The sequence below is a fragment of the Sphaeramia orbicularis genome, chromosome 16 (genome assembly GCF_902148855.1).
Source record: "Sphaeramia orbicularis chromosome 16, fSphaOr1.1, whole genome shotgun sequence".
Lineage (NCBI taxonomy): Eukaryota > Metazoa > Chordata > Actinopteri > Kurtiformes > Apogonidae > Sphaeramia > Sphaeramia orbicularis.
In genome coordinates, this window is record NC_043972.1 from 19,365,874 (window position 1) to 19,383,161 (window position 17,288).

At 35.9% G+C, this 17,288-nt stretch overlaps 1 protein-coding gene across 1 annotated transcript in view; it reads right to left on the reverse strand.

Annotated features, from left to right (window-relative positions):
- Positions 1-17,288, reverse strand: part of gabbr1a (gamma-aminobutyric acid (GABA) B receptor, 1a) — a 213,993-nt gene that overhangs the window by 65,487 nt on the left and 131,218 nt on the right. The window contains exons 13-15 of the mRNA XM_030157135.1: positions 7,401-7,646; positions 5,078-5,141; positions 4,153-4,230 (exon numbers count right to left, since the gene is read on the reverse strand). Coding sequence (XP_030012995.1) covers positions 4,153-4,230; positions 5,078-5,141; positions 7,401-7,646 — 388 coding nt within the window. The remainder of the gene's footprint in view (positions 1-4,152; positions 4,231-5,077; positions 5,142-7,400; positions 7,647-17,288) is intronic.

A 17,288-nucleotide genomic window follows, 5' to 3' on the forward strand; every position in this document is an offset into this window, starting at 1 on the left:
GGAAAACAAGCAGAGGGGTTAAGCAGAAAACACCCAAGTGTGCTCCACCCTGTCAGCACGGAGCAAGTCAAAAAAACAGCTCCAGAAAGCAGGAAATTACTCATATCCTCTCAACAAGTAGACATCACATGAATGTCTTTATTTAGGGACAGTAAAAATGAATGATGACAAATGAAGCAGGCTGAGAAGTCGGCAACACAGCCTCATCACCTCTGACACTCGGCTCAGCGGTCAACACTGAGTCGACTAAAGATCTGGCAGCTGGCCTTGTGAAGGACATGTTTCCTACATGTATACAGGTCAGCCGTCCCCCCGCTGCTCACACTGACCTGGAATCAGCACTTCTTCTGAGTTCAGTTAAGCCTTGGCAACAGATCATTTCCTTAAAAGCCTAAAAAAGGTGGCTCTCCACGGGCCAGCACAGCGTACAGGATTGATTAGTGGCACACTCGGTCCAGACACAAGTGTGTCACCTCTCCAGGGAGGAATGGGACAGTAAACAACCACAGAACTGGTCTCGGGCGATGAGGCAAATCAACACTAATAGGCTTTTACATCAAACTAGAATATGAACAGCAGGACTTTATGGCCAAAAGTATATGGATGCTCCGCTTAAACAGTGGCTATGATACCACACCAAATGGACAGATCCTGACCAAGGATTTTCCCTTTAACAAAAACTAGCAAATAATGAAAACTAAGTGTGAAAATCAAAGGCACAATATGAAGCAATTGTGCTTGTGTTTTTGTTGACTTCTGTTGACTTCAGCTCATTCGATTTCTCTGCTAACGGCAGGCTCGTTACGCCATACACCCATTCTGTGTGGATGGACTTGATTTTTTCCCCCACAAAAATCCTTAAGCTCTGCTTCTCCACAGTGGCAACGATATGTGACGCTTGTTAGCTTAGAGCTAATCGACCCCTAGCATAACTCACAACACAAGACAAACTATGGAAATGCACAAAGATAGGCAAATGTTACATACTGAACTTCAACTGACATAAAAATTATGATTTGAAACTGTATTCTGTGTTTACAAAACTAAATCAAAGTCTACTGACTACAGATGCATCATGGATAGACTCTTATGGAAGGAAAATGTCACATTTATTTTAGTACTTGTACCATTTTGGCAGTTTAACAAGCAAATAAAGAACCATGGCATCTCCTGCCTCTCTTGCCCTGGAAAAAACCTCCTGCCTGCTGGTTTGGTACCTACCAGCCTAAATATAGTCTCACCTGTGTCCAACCTGGCCAGAGCCTTAAAACCACTGACAAGTGAAAAATGACCTAAAATAATTATTCTTATATTGTAATATAACTAATTCAGACTCAAAATTCCTGACAACAAAATGAGAACAAAAAATAAGTACACGTCTCTAATTATGCCAAAAACAATGAATAATCCCCCCAAAATTAAAGAAAACGTCTTATTTATGTCATATGCTGTTCAACATACTGATTTGAATTTTGAGTAACCAAACCATCTACACTTGACTTATGATAGAAAATGTCTAAAAAGACCAGAAGTGCCAGAACTTTCATAGTGCAGGTCAAGTTTTGGGCAACAAAACACACATTTTTCTTAGAAATGGAATAATGGTTCCCTTATTAACTCCTTGTAATTGGAACCTGTTTTTTTTTTTTTTATTTTATCTCCACTTTCGAGGCTAAATCTGAATTTTCTGCTGCCAAGTGGCTCCTGACCTCAGCCTCATCCCACAGCATGAGATTAAATGAACACTGACCGGACTTTTTCACTCAACATCTATGCCTGACCTCAGTGACGATCCTTGAGCTGAGTGGGAAGATACCCACTTGATTTATTCAACTCTGGCTGAGCTTCCCTCTCAAACTCAATGTTTACGTATTTGATTAATACAGCATAAGTATTGACGTTACTGATGCTCATGTAGTCGCCTGAAAACCTTCAACTAAGATTTTGGCTCCTTATCGTCACAGACTTTAGCCAAAACAATTGTACGTTAAACAGTCTCTTGACATTTCACCAATGAAAAGTTCCCATTTGTAGGAGAGAACTTTAATGTTAGAAGCAACAGCATGGTTAAGAGGTAGTGTTTGGCTACAAAAGAAAGGCTTTCAGTGTTTGGTCTGATTCAGACAGGATCATCTCCCTGCCAGGTGGTTCTGAGGTTTGGATGAGGTCGCATCCATCCACGATTGTCAGACTGGTGGAAAGGTTTCAGAATACAAGATCAAATGGTTGGATTCAACATTTACATTTAAAAATTTTTGCAGCAAAAAGTAGGCCTTAAAACTGCAGTCACAATGTGAAAACACAGCCCTTCCTTCTGTAGCTCTCTCCTCTTGGTCCAAATCTAAAGACTGAAAATAAAGACAGACGAACCTGACGCTGTTTCACAATGATGTGCAAAAGAGAAGACTCTTTTCCAAGCTGAGTAGAGCAGTAGTGTCATGTATGACTGAATCTAAACAGTGATTGGAAATATTACAGCTGCCAGTTGTGCATTTAACCCCTACCTGTCCCTGTCTGAAAACACCTGTGATTAGACAAATCTGCCTCACAGGGTAGATTTTCAACAGCCAGAGTCCACAGAAATGGACAGAATTCTTATTTCCTGTCAGACCATTTGAATTACAAAATGCTGCAGTTTTAACTTTACTCTACCAGTATATAATAGTGCATCACCTAAGCACTTTTGCACAACACACGAGTTGAAGAAACAAAAAACTCTACTGAGATTTCTCGACCATTCTGGAGAGAAATAACACCATATAAGTGACTTGTTTTTCCTGAAAATAAGCTTTTTTAAAAAGTGGGGAATTGTCTATCATTCACAAAATTGGAATGGTGAGTTTACTTCATCAATTAAAGCTGCAGGAGCTGAAATAAGGGAGAAAAATGGCATATTTTGAAAAACACACTTTCATGCTGCAGTTAGGTCCTTTCAGACTAAATCAATAGACTAAATATAACGGAGATGCTACTTTTGAAAGTTTTTATTTTAAATGGAGCTGTGGATTCATGTCTGGTTCAGGTCTGCCTGGATCTGATCGGTGATTGATTATTACAGCTGTCTATTGCACATTTAATCCCCTATCTGTCTACAAACATCAGCCTAAATATGGGTCACATAAAGGGGTAGAATTATTACATCCTCAACACAGAGCAATTGGATTACAATATAATGAAAAGCAACTTTTTTTGCAATTCTTTTTTTTGTTGCTTTTATCGGAAATTTTGCTCCGTGAAATCAAGCACTACAGATTTCTCGGATATCTTTTGTGTTTTTTAAGTACTATCTAAATATAGGACTGACACTCAATGATGCACAGATTAGCACTGTCACCTGTCAATAGGGTTTTGATCTCATTGCCAACTGGCATGGATTCTCTCTGGGTATTACAGCTTCCTCCCACCATCCAAACACATGCACCTTAATAGGTTAACTGCTCAATCTAAACCACCTTAGAAGTAAATGTGAGACTGAATGGTTGTTTGTCTGTATATGTCAACCCTGTGATGAACTGGCAGCATGCGTGTACCCTGCCATCACCTGTTGGTAGCTGGAAAAGGCTCCAGCACCGCCATGACCCTCTCAAGAATTAAGTGGTTTATAAAATGAATGAATGAACAAATAAGGACAAAATTAGGCCGAAATGCAAAGAATTCAGTCAAATAACATTAACAAAAAAGCCACCTAAGACCTCCATAAACCTTGGGAAAACCCTGCATGTAGTCATTGCTGTAACTAGTCTGAATATGGTAATGGGTGTATTTTTGGTGTCTAAACATTACTGGGCATGTGATGTACTGTAGGTTCTTGTCAGTAAGTAACTCCTTTGTGATGTCAACATGTTTTTTTTTTTTTTTGGTTTGTGTGCTCTTGCTGACTCTACTGGAGTTTTTAACACATGTTAGACAGTGTGTGTAATTTTGGGTGAGCGTCAGCAGCTAAATAACTAGCTTCACGTAAACTAGTGGTTAGGCAAAATGCAGCATGATTACATATCATTTAGACAGTAAGGAAGTCTAAATAAAGCCCCGCCGAGGAGGTCTAATGTCAAGGAAGAAAAGATGTGATGATGTTGACTCACAAAGTGACAGACAGACATAAATTCAGACTCAGGAAGCTGAGTGAAGGCAGTGTCATGAACTCCATCTTACCTATCCAAACATCATTGCCAAACCAGGAGAGGTTCTTTTGGGAGCTGTCATAGTAGCCGATCTTCTTATAACTGCCTCCTGAAGGTTTAGGAAGAGAGATATAAAGAATCAGAGAGACAAACAGTGCAAGACGCAGAGCATTGCTTGTGTAAAATTATTCTTGGCTTGTGTTTGTGGGAGATTATCCTCCCAAACAGTGCAATAAAACTTGACAGAGCAGATAGAAATTTAAGCAACCACCTTTCAAAGATAATTCCTACGCTTTCACGTTAATGAAAAGCAGCAAAATACAATGAAAGGAAGATAAAAGGGATGAGAAGGTGCATAAAGAAGGACAAACAAAGAAGTACCAAGGGGAGACGGAGGCGAAAAAGGGAGGGGAAAAAAGGAGCTTATGTAGCAGTCTTGACCAGGAATACTGATGAGGTCCCACGGTGATTCAGAGATTCAAGTCAGGTCGTTTCATTGTGGATGTCAAATTACCTTGACGCCACAACCGGAAATATGAGACAGAATGTGAGGGGAAAGGGGACGGATTATAAATTCTCATCCTTTAGGACGCCAAAGAGAACAGAGGTAGAAAATAATCCTCAACCTTATCCTGCGCCGGGAAACTCATTAAGTCACTGGTGACAAATAGGATGCCATTTCCAGAAACAGCTTAAAATGAGGGCTTGTGCCCAATTAGACCTGGGCGTCAAGTCAACACATTACTGTTCAGAGACTGTTCACATGTGGAATTAAAAAGAAAAGACTGTGAGACCAGAAACGGCAAGGCTCTCCTGAGAAATGAGCCGAGAGAAGAAATCGATTGGCACATTCAGCTATGTTTTTTTTTTTCTTCCTAGTCAATGAGTGACATTTACTGCCCAAGCCAGATCGTGCAATCCAACATCAGTAGAAGGACAGTGTGGGAGCGTTTTACCTTGTAGCTGTTCGATAAGAGTCATGGCCATCCTGGAGCCCTGGGCGTCAAACACCACCTGCCCCTGAGAGACAAAAAGGAGAGGAGTGTGTGTTTTACGGCGAATACTTCAACATGTTGTCTTCTGTATATACTTATATTCTCATTACAAGCAGCTTAACTCATGATTTATTACACTTAAAACATTCAGGTGAGGTACTTTCAGATGTAGCTTTGAGAAGAAAAGGAGGCGAGAAGAAGCTGAGGTAGCTGAGCTTGTTATTTTTCTCAATTTCATGCAAGGATATCGTATCTGACAGCAAAGGGATGACAGGAAATGAGGAGGGAGAGCGATGGGAAATGAATGCAAAACAGGTCTGCGGTTGGATGCAAACCAGGGAGATCATGGTTAACAGTCAGCACCTTAACCTTGGTAAGCTTTTATATGACTACACACTAACCATAGAAAAACACAGAATCTCAGCCTAGTGAATTTTACGCCATGAAGCATCCAATAATTTCCTGAAAATGTAATTAAATTTTGCACTTAAACTGATAAAAAATGTATTAAAACCCAGAAGGGCGCTTCAAGGATGATGTATTTTTGTAGGTTAACCTGGGACTTAGTGTTACCCAGGTTCAGCAAAAAGCCAGAGGGGTTTTTAATGGCCTTTGGATTAATACAGAAAAAAGCTCTTGAATGAAATTTTACAATGATCTACACAGTTGATGACAACATTTATGATATTTGAAGCATAAAAATTCAAATATGAATAGTAGAATGCTATCAGAGGTGGCAAAAATAAACATTTTCTTTACTAAAGGTACTGATACTTAGGTAGAAATTAAGAAAAGTGTAGAAATACTGATTGTTTATTGCAATAAAAATGAAAAAGTACAGGAACTATAAAATGTAATCTATGTATAACTGTAAAACTTAACCATGTCTTTCCCACTTTTTTTTAATTTTCATTTTGCTGGTTTATTTATATAATGTTGTGACAGCCAATGTAGGAACAAAATATGCACTAAATCACAAAAGGTGAGACAAAAGTATGAAAAATCAGCAAACTAATGCTTTAATCCATATTAGGCTCTGACCCAAGACCTCATTTGACAGTGTTAAAAAACCCCCACCATAAATCTAAACATAATCTAAACAAATTTGGATAAAATCTTTGTACTTGGATTTGAAATGGAACTAAAACAGTCTTTTGTCAAAATGACCTGAAGGAACTTGACGACATCAAAAATGAAATGAAATAAAATTGAAAATATCCAGCATCGACATGGTAATTTTATCCCATTAAAAAGTTGTCAATTATTTATACTTAAAGGACAGGGTGGCTCTGAAAAAACTGCTGTAAACGTAATAAAAGAAAACCTCACAGTTCCAGACTTACAATGTTATGATTTTCAGTTTCAGTAAAAGTCATCCTGGTTTTTATTTTAAGTGTGGTAAAACACACAGTTCACTTCTTGTACAATAACTTTTCCTCCAACCTAATGTAACTTTGAATAGTATAGTCTGTAACCAACCTGTGTATACAGACAAGATTGTATGTTGAGTTTGATGATGTTTACAACCTCTGGAGTCTCATATTGACACTTGTTCAGCAACAAAATTCATGATTGGAACATTTACCTGCATAATTTATGTTGTAAAACAAATCATGAAAACCACAGACCTTATTAAAGCAATTCAAGGTGTTAAGTGGAGCTTCAAAGCTCTTTACTATTTATCCCAGAGGTGGATCTTTTGCATGCCAGTAATTATTTTTTTATCAGTGAAATATGCAAATACAAGTCTTAAAAGCCTATCTAATGCTGTTGGTGCTTCAAATAAGCAAAATATGAGTATATGCATTTGAGATGTTTTTACTATGACAACATTGCCAGATTGCTCATTCTGTCCCCATGGAATTGTTGGATCTTTTATGCATGTTGTATGGGAATGTCCAAAATGATATCTGTACTCTTGCAAAATGTCCAGGGGTACAATTATGAACAGACCTGGTTTTACATCTAACTAATGACTCACTCTCTCCCTTGCAAAAGTAAAAAATAAAATCTAGCTGCCTGGTCTTACTGCAGTTAAGAAGATTCTAGTCCAGGATTAGAAACCTCCTCATGACATTTGAAAATCTCAGTGGTTTTGGAGCTCCTTGGATATTTCTTGCCTGGAGCTATTATCAGCAGGAGTCAATAATATACAAATAAAAACAGCTGTAATATGAACAAATTTAATATCTAAGTTTACTTTTGTGTGGACTTTTTTTTTTTTAAGTCATAATAACCCGTGTACATTTCTATTTCTTGAAAGTTTTTCACCCTGTTCACTTACTGAAACTCCCTCAAACGAGCTGGTGTTGAGCGCCCTGTAGATTTCAGATGTGATGTCGTGGTTGTTGTAGTTGAAGTCCTCCAGGCGTCGGCCCTTGGCTTTCAGCGGCTCCACCGTCTTATTGAGGGCGAGGGCAAGAGCCCACACGGCGTCGTACGCCAGAGGGGCTTCCTGAAACCCTCCTGTTTCTTCAGGGTTTTTCCCACCAAGACGTGACATCAACGCAGCCAGAAACTCCTGTGATGTCTGAAAGAGGAAGAGACAAAATGACCTTCAGGTTGTATTTTTAAGACTCCTACGGGTCAGCATGGCAAAAAAGAAATGAGATTAATCATGTTTTGTGTCACTGTCTTGTAGTACATGTAAAGTAAAAGACGGTGAGCTGTCAGGATTTTAACTGTTAATTATTTAGCTGTTAATGTCTTTCAACATAAATATTTATTCACTTGATTGTAAAATAAAGAGATTTGCAGAGTTGAGGACCACATGTATCAGAACAAGCTGGATTAGCCTCTAATTTCCCTGAATAAACGCATTTTTCAAACATAATTTCTAATGCTATTAATGCAATTAGCATGGATTCCTCAAAAGACATATCTAGTGGACACTTTTAGTAACCTTTCAAAATTCTGAAGCCTGACTCCAAATACTTTTTTAGTTGTTAGATTTTTTAGGTTTAGCCTCAGAGCAAAGTATCATCAGTTATGGAAAAGTTTTTCATTGGATCAGGATGAAATGTGTCCTTATTTCTAATGTTTATTTTTATATCTGCAATGAAGACTTTTTCATAAAATATTCAAGGAAATTGGGAAAAAATATACTTTGCACCTTTGTCAGTCCTACAGATTGTCAGTGGGTGGTACCTTCATGGATGCACCCACTGTACCTCTTTACTAGGATATATATCGCTTATAGATCCTGGTATACTTAAAGTTTTCTGTTATACTTAAAGTTCTAGCCAATATGAACCCTGCAGGACGAATATGAACCAAAAATGTATACAGATACAGTCTGAGAAACACTGCTCATTTGTAACAAGAAGTTAAGTTCAGGGCATTTTCACAACTAAAAATCCAAACTAAGGTCCAAACCATGTTTTTTATTCATTACCTTTCATCCAGTTAGTTTTACTTTCAGTATTGAGAACAGTTCTGTGAGATCCAGACCAAGACTACCACTTTGTGGTCAGACCAGAGACTGGTCTGCTCTGTAATATGGTGCAGAGAAGCTTCGACTTGTGCAAATTTGGTTGGGGTGAAATAAAATAAAAATAAAAAAACAGAATGAGGAGGGTTTCAAAGTGCTCTTGATTGTAACATTGCTCTTTGTCTTTTCTAAGGACTGGGTTCTGAAACAATAAGTCTTGAAAGTGCTTACTATTCATAATGTTAATAACTAATAATTATACTAATATGTACAAGAGTGAATCTCTAGCATGCGTTCAGTTTTAGAAATGAACAGAAAAAATAGCCCATAAACTCTGCTTAAATACTTTTATTTTGTCTCATTTTAATGTTTTCACGTCTTGAAGCAAAGCTATGATTTAAAAAAGCTCATATATGTGATCAAAATAATACTACATATGGATGCACAAATTCATTTTTGTTACGATTCATAGATGTATTGTGAAATGGGTCAGATAGTTTGTGAATCTTAAAAAGTAGGTCTTCAGAAAAATAGTTTGGAAAACACTGCCTTAGAGAACATAAACAGAAACTCAACAGGACTAATTTTTCTTTGTGTGGGGTCAAAATATGGGTTATTCAGATGTATTTAACGAGATCTGTCGTTGTCAAATGTATATACAATACAAAAGAATTAAAAGTATTAAAATTACAAATTGCATGTCAACCAAATCCAGGGAAAAATAAGCAATTGGTGAGGCTCAGAATACACATAGAAATGATGAAATGAAGATATTTAGCTCCGACATTCAGCTGAAAAGACTGTACTCTACACTAATGAAGCATTGGGATACCAAGGCTCCATGAATGTAATGGAAACGTACAACATAAACTGGAAAATAGTGTGAATTTTAGGTGAGATGGCATGGAATGACCCACATGTGAGACTTGTACAGTTGTATTCTGTTGATGTAAACTAAAAAGCTTTGTGCTGTGTTGGTTTATCCTTCCACGGTGCAATGCAAAACTCTCTAAGAGACTCTATTAAACATCCTCACTATATGAGTGTGACATTTCACACGAGTACAATACATCAGCATGCTCGAGGCTGTGAATTAAGAGATGAAAGCAAACAAACGTGGCACCAGACTGTTCGTCTCCCCCCTATTTAACTAGAAACGTTATGTAATAGGTGATTTTTAGCTTTATGCAAATATGTTTCTCACAAGAATCCTGTTTTTGTCGTTAAACCAAAATAAACATACATATAGATGAAAGCCGGGATGCACGAGGTGTGATGAGGTATTATTGTTACCGATCATCAAGGTGTCCCCTGTGGATTCTCGGGGGCCAATTAGGCCTACACACTCCCAATTCAGTTCTGTCAGATTCATCTCATTGAAATTCCACCTTGGCATTTGGCATTTAAATCTGCCACTACCTGCTGAAAACTAGCTGACAATGTGATATAGCAGACCCTGCAATATTGGCACACTGGCTTCATCTCAGCGCTCTATCTAGAAGAAATACGCCAATTTCAAACTTGGGAATTGAATTTGAATAGACTGACTACGAACGGGAGTTCTGGCTGTAATTCTTATCACCCGTCGAGCAGCACGTCAACAGCTAAATCAGCAGGTAGTGGCAGGTGCTGTATGAATATAAACAACAGCTGCTGATGAAGTGTGAGAGGGAGAGACAGAGGGGGAAACAGGGGGAAAGGTGGGAACGAAGAGGGGGGAAAGGAGAAGGAGGCAAACAAGAAGAATGAAAGGATGAGCCACGGAAGAACGGCAGAGTCTGAGAAGGTCGAACAATGCCAGCGACGGAGACAGGAAGAGGCGGTTTAAGAGGATTAGAAAAGGTGAACAGAGGAGAGGGAATGAGAGGCAGACGACGATGACTGGCACCTGAGATGGAAAACAAGGAGGGCGAGGCCAAGAAAATAATGAAGGGAGACGTTTTGAGGGGTCTCATGTAGAGATACGCAATGGAAAAATGGATATGGTTCTCTTTGTGTCTTTTTGACAACATGTCCCATGAAAAGATGACTCTCATGGGTTCCGACTGTAGATAGGACTGTTTACAAAACACATCTAAGATACTGTAGTTTTTAATAAATATTGCTCAGATGGTAATAAGATTGGGTACTTTTGTGTCACCAACCAAAAAAAGTTGAAAAAATGTTGGTTGTTTGATACTAATTCCTACACGTAGTGAGTAAATGTCATCACTTTTGTGTAGGAGGTAAACTTTGGAATTGCCTGCCCCTCCCAATAACACAGTGTCCAACATAAAACACTTTTAAAACTCACTTAAAGCAGTGGCTCCTAGAAAACCACAGATGCACTTACTTTTAATTGACATACATTTCATCATACACTTTTTCTGTTAAGTTATATGTAAATATAGAGGTGAATGTATAGGCTAATGCCCCTGTGATCATCCTATGTCTATTTGTTTTTTTTTTGTTTATTATTTGCTTGTTTTGATGATGTCTATGTCATCACAATGTCCAAACATCAGACAGTTTAAAAACAAATACAAACAAATGATTTTTACAAAATACAGAGAGGAAAGGGCCTGAGGGGGGAATCCGGTTGTTTTTCAGAGTGGGGCTTTGACACATATGTGCTGATAATATCTAGTTTATATATGGATATATGAATATATTATTATTACTATATAGGACAATATAGAATATTATATGAATTTATATTATATATGTATAGGTTTTTGTTTGTTTGTTTTTTTGTTGTTGTTTGTTTCATTTTTTGTTCTTTTTAGTTTTTATTCATATCTGGTAGGAAAAGTTATAAATGGGTATTATCATATTCGTGTATATAGGAAAAAGGATGTGTGATATTGTTATACTAGTATTGTTGTTGCTGTTGTTGTTGTTGTTATTATTATTACTATTATATTAATATTCATACAAAATAATTGCTATATAGTGATCATAAGGAATAGAAATTGAGTGTAGGAGTACATACGTTTTTACTTCTTCCTACTCCTTTTCGAGCATGTATAATTTCATTTCATTTGTTTTATTTATATTACTATTATTACTATTATTATTATTAGTAGTAGTAGTAGTAGTAGTAGTAGTAGTAGTCATATTTATTTATTTATTTACTATTACTATTATTATTTGTTTGTTTATTTTGTTGTTTGTTTGCTATCAGTCATTTTTGTACCAGCACTTATATTTTGTTGGTTGATTTTTGTTTTGATTTCACTGTTTACATGCTCAAAATAAAGATTTCATTCATTCATTCATTCATTCATTATGTGTATTTTTACATTTTTAATTCATAGCGAATTAGTGATGTATTAATGTTGGCTGTTTTATGTCTTGTTTCTGTCACCTGCCTAGGGTCTGCAGGTGAAAAGTAGTTATTTTTACTAATTCTGGCATATTTACATGGGTGTTTTTTTATACAGCAATGTTCATAAATTAAATAAATACATCGGTGTCAGGAAATTTTAGTTGATTCTTATGCTGTGAAAATGTGGAAGAGTAAAATGGTAGGGGAAAAAAAAACTTAACTGCTGTGTGTGAATAAAGATGTATTGAGTTGGAAGATAAAACTGTAGATTTGTATGATAACAGGTAATGCGATTTTCTTTTTGTCAAAATGAAAAATTGGTATTGAAGAAAGCATTCTTTGGGAACTGTTATCAAGCATTTTTCTAACTATTCTCCAGCCCTGAACAGCCAAGTACAAGATGAAAAATAAACCTCAAAATATGAAACACCTGATGTGTTTCAATATGAAGATACATCTCACCAAAATTTCTCCAACGCACAAATTACATGTCAGCAAGTTATAGTTTGGAAAATATTCAACTGTGGATCTTCTTTTACAGAAGTTAGAGACAACATGTACCTTAGAACAACTTCTGAAAATTCCATTAATGTCATGAATTGTTCAAAAGTAATGATTGATTGAACTTACCTATGTACCACTTGTTTTTACATTAAAATCAGCATTATGGCTCATTTTTATTTCAGATTCAGCTTAGATTTTGTATAGTATTTTGTAGGTCTAATGGTGTTACTTTCTGAAAGTATTAAGTAAGGAGGCACAGTGATTATTGACATATTGACATTAGTAATCATGGATACTATTAACTATGGATGCACTAAAACTGATAAACAATACCTAAGTTAATATCCATATCTTTTTTTTTTTATTTATTTATCCACCTTTATGTGCAGAGGAGACAGAAATCTTCATTTTATATATAGTCTTTGAGCTTTTAATCACACTATCTACTGTATATCAGAACATATTCAATTATACAAATGCATGTAAAACATATATAACACAAGAGATAAATATCAGCTAGTGCCATCTATGAAAAGACATGTTTACATTCCAGTGCTGAGTTACATTTGTAGAGATATTCCTATTGATAACTGATGTTTGGAGCCAACGTGCATTTGCAGTAAAAAATGAGTGTATATGAATAATACTGTATTTCCCTCATACACATAAATTAATCATGTGGGTCTCAGGAGGATGAAGGAAGAAAAACAGAAAGGGTTTTGGTCAAATAAATAATGTTTTTGGGGACACAGATGCTGTTTTGTTGTGCACTAGTAGACTTGAGGGATTATATGCTATGCACATTTGATGTTTTTTAACTAAAAACTGCGCAGTTGTTTTCAGATAAACTATCACCACTATAGCAGACTTTAGGGGTTTAGGGGTTTTTTTGTCATTTTTTATAAATGTTATATATACTTCTGGTAGATTAGACTCTTCAGAGCAGGTGGAACCACTTTGCTCATATCAAAAAGTATTTTTTATTTTCTCTATCTAAATGCTTTGGGTCATGTAAACACACATTTTACACTTCAGTGGGAATCTCTAATCGGAATCATTTCAATGTTGTGGGACACAGTTGAGGAAAATCATGCTTCACATGGTAAAATTGCCCATTTAGTGCATTGATGGATTTACTTTTAGGATCTGACAATGAGAAAAACCTTGAAAAACACTGAATACTCCCTGCTTTATCAAAAATAATACACTGTGTCATTCTCCAATAAAGATTTCCCACAAAGTACTACAGTTTTATGAAAGACTATTGATTCAGAAGATGTGGATGGTGGATGCTTTGTCTTTCTGTGAGCTGCAAAGTAAGCTGATGCATTTTACAATATGCAGCTTTGAGAAAAAAACATGAGATCCAGTAGTAGTAGTAGTAGTATTTCAACAGCGGTATCCACTGTGGGTAAACAGAATACTAAAATATAACGCTATAACAATGCAAACAGAAAAGCGAAAGAGAAGACATCACAGTGCACTGTCAGAGACTGTTGAGGTTCTAGCAAGTGCAGTGCAGAAGCAACACCAGCAGTGAAAAATCAGATAACAGGCTTGAAAATCTAGAGACAGTGTGTATTTTAATTGATACAGCTGCTTTAAGACAGAGATCTCCGCAGTGCAGTGTTCTCTACTCAGCTTTGAATCCAACTCTTTCTTTTAAAATATAGTTACACAGATGTTTTTGATAGAAATCACTAAGATTCATCTTGAAATACAATAAAGCCACTTGTAGATTATTAATTACTAGTCAGCTACTAAATTAAAAGGAACTATTTTCAGAGTCCATAATTGCTTCAAGTAAAAGAAGTTGAAATTCTCAGATTTAAGCTTCTTCAAAGTGAATATTTTCTGTTTTCTTTCCTCCTCTGTGACATGATCTGACTATGTTTGGTTGAGGCTCTAACAAGACGTTTGACGATGTCATCGTGTGCTTTGGTAAACTGATTTTCTGACATTTTAATCATTAATCAAGAATATAATCATCATTAGTTGCAGCCCTAATCACTTGTATCATCAGCAGAGGTTTCAGGAGCCTACACACCCTTTTCACCGCGTACCATCATACAAACACCGACCGTTATCTTATTATGTGCCTTTGCTTTTCAACAGTAATGAGAAAAACTACAACCAGATGGAAACTGCACATGTTTCTCTCCCCTTTATGTTTATCAAACGGCGGCACAGACTGATTTATTTTTTTTCTAAAGAGAGATTACGGTTTTGAAGGTCTTGCTCCTTTTTCCCCTCTAATTTACATTGCTCATGCATCCAGGAGATGTACAGCTTTCATATTTATTTTCAAAAGAAAGATGTCTTACACAGACTTCCAGGGTGCTCTGTCCCATTATAAGCCTTAGGTGCAGCATAAACTCCTTTGAGACCACACCTAAGCCAGGTTTATGTAAAATCAATGCACAGAACATCCTAAATAAACATATTTTTGTTGGCGTTGTTTATTTAGTAGCAACTTTTGCTTTTTAGAAATTTTATACACGTGGTACTAATAATGGTCCAATATGTGTGTTATTTAACTGAAAACTGAACACTTCAGTCTTCTACAAACTCATGCCATGTACACATGTACCTGGGTATCTGGAAAAACACATATTGTCTCATTTTTGCCACATGACAACTGGTTTAGGTCACTAAAAATGATTATTTCTCACAACTCCGGCTTAAATGGAGATGTTGGCAGACTCATGCTTGTGTGTGTACAGGGTGAAACAGAGTTTTAGGGTCCCAAACACCACAGTATGCGATAAAAACTGCATGTTGTTGATGCACATGACGTTGTTCATGACCTGAAAACATTTCTGAAATCTATCTGGTGTGTACAATGTTATTAAATATCTGTTCATACATGGCCTTAGTGAAAATGCTGTAATAGTCTAAAATTATTTAGTCAAATTGCACATCACACAACCCCTCCCTCAACATCTAAGCCCCAAGAAACCTAGAGGAAACCCTGGCTTCCATTTAAAAACAATTTTGAATACAAATACACCTTTATCAAACCAGTCACCGCTTCTGTTTTAACTGGTTTAAGGCTTATAGTGACTCATAATAAAAACTATTGGGATTGAGCAATATGTCAAATTAATCGAGCTCTGGAAAATAATGAAAAAGTCAAAATTGTGAAATCAAGATCAGTGCTTCCTCTCAACACATTTGTTTATTTGCTGTAATTCATCCATTCTGAATTTGTTTGCTCAGTCACTGCCCGTCACCACAGTTTAATTTGATTTAATGTCATTTTCATTATGCTTTATTTTTGTTGTTTTTTTTATTGATACTGCACATATACAGCGTGTTAGTTTGTACTTAAATATAAAATCATGAAAAATCTTTAACACAAAAAATAATACATTTTGGCCTTGTTGTCTGAGACACTTATTTTTATTATTCTTATTATTTATATTTCACTTCTTTAAATATCACTTTTAATTGTTTCAGGTACCATTTGATCCCATACTTCATTTTTTATTCTGATTATTATTTTATTTTTTCTTGCTTGTTTTGCGTGTAGATGGAATATCCTGCGCTAACGTAGATGGGGGATGAATCTCATCAATGTTTATCTGGACACAGCAGCGGCAAATCGAGTGAAAGAAGCAACAGAATTAATCAAAAGAAATAGAAAATTGCCTGCTGTTAAAGATAAATGTCAGGTGAGAGTGGCAGGTTTTAGACAGTTGGAGCAATGCTGGTTCAAATTAAATGTCACGTTTATCAAATCAAACTGACAATTTATCTCTGCTTCGTAACTCACATACATTAAATTACTTCCATTATTAATTCATGTGCGTTTTCTGGTCTTTTTCAAATTATTTTTTTTTTTCGCTCCCACCCATGAAGCCACTTTCCTGTAATGACAAATTGCAATTTTGTGATGAGTGAAAAACAGAGAAAGTGAAACATCTCTTGTTTTCATCAGATCAGAGGTTTAATTAAATCGACTTTATACGTATCACATCACTTGACAATTTATCACACATTTTATAGCTGTCATTGTGTTTTTGTTTATTCATTTTAATCAGTTAATTTCTGTTATTTATGGTTATTTTGATGTTCAGTGATTAATTAGTTTTAGTTTACCTATTTATTTTTTGTATACTTTGAACAATGTTAGTATAAATCAGTCTTCCTGATATGTTCTGATAAAAAAGTAGATATTATGAGAATCAAATTGTAATATTTTGAGTGTAAGAAATACTACAAGAATACAAATAGAGTATTCATTCACCAAATATTACAAAAGAAAAAACTGAGGAACAAAACATTTAACTTTTATGAGGGGAAAGCCTCTTTCATATCATATTATAAAGTTGTAATATTTTGAGTAAAATAAGTCATAATATTGCACATATAAAGAAAAAAGTGGCGAAAAAATTAGAAAAGAGAGAAAAATGAGAAAATGAGAAGAGAAAAAAATCTGACACCTTGAAACAATATGACAAAAATAAAGTCAGAGAATTTAAAGAAAAGCATAGAAAAATGTAAAAGAAATGTTCCCATTTTTATGAGAAAACAGTAAACAATATAATATCAGAATGAAGAACAGAGACGGATGTCAGAATATTACAAATTTATAGAGAAAAAAAATGGAAATATTTCAGAATGAAAAACTCCCACTGACATTGAGAAAAAGTAAAAAATATTCTGACACTTAGGTCATAATATATTGAACCAACAGGCCGAATGTTCAATTATTTAATCCTACCTGTTTTTCAATGAAAACTATGAACATGGAGTTTGCGTGTTCAACTGTTCAGTCTAAATTGACAAACGTTCACCTGATGGTATAGGCTGGGACAGGCTCCAACACCCCCACGACTCTCTCAGGGACTAAACTGTTCAGAGAATGAATGAATACTATGACTTACTTGTTGAAATATTTGATTTTTTTCCAGTTGCCCCACTAGAAT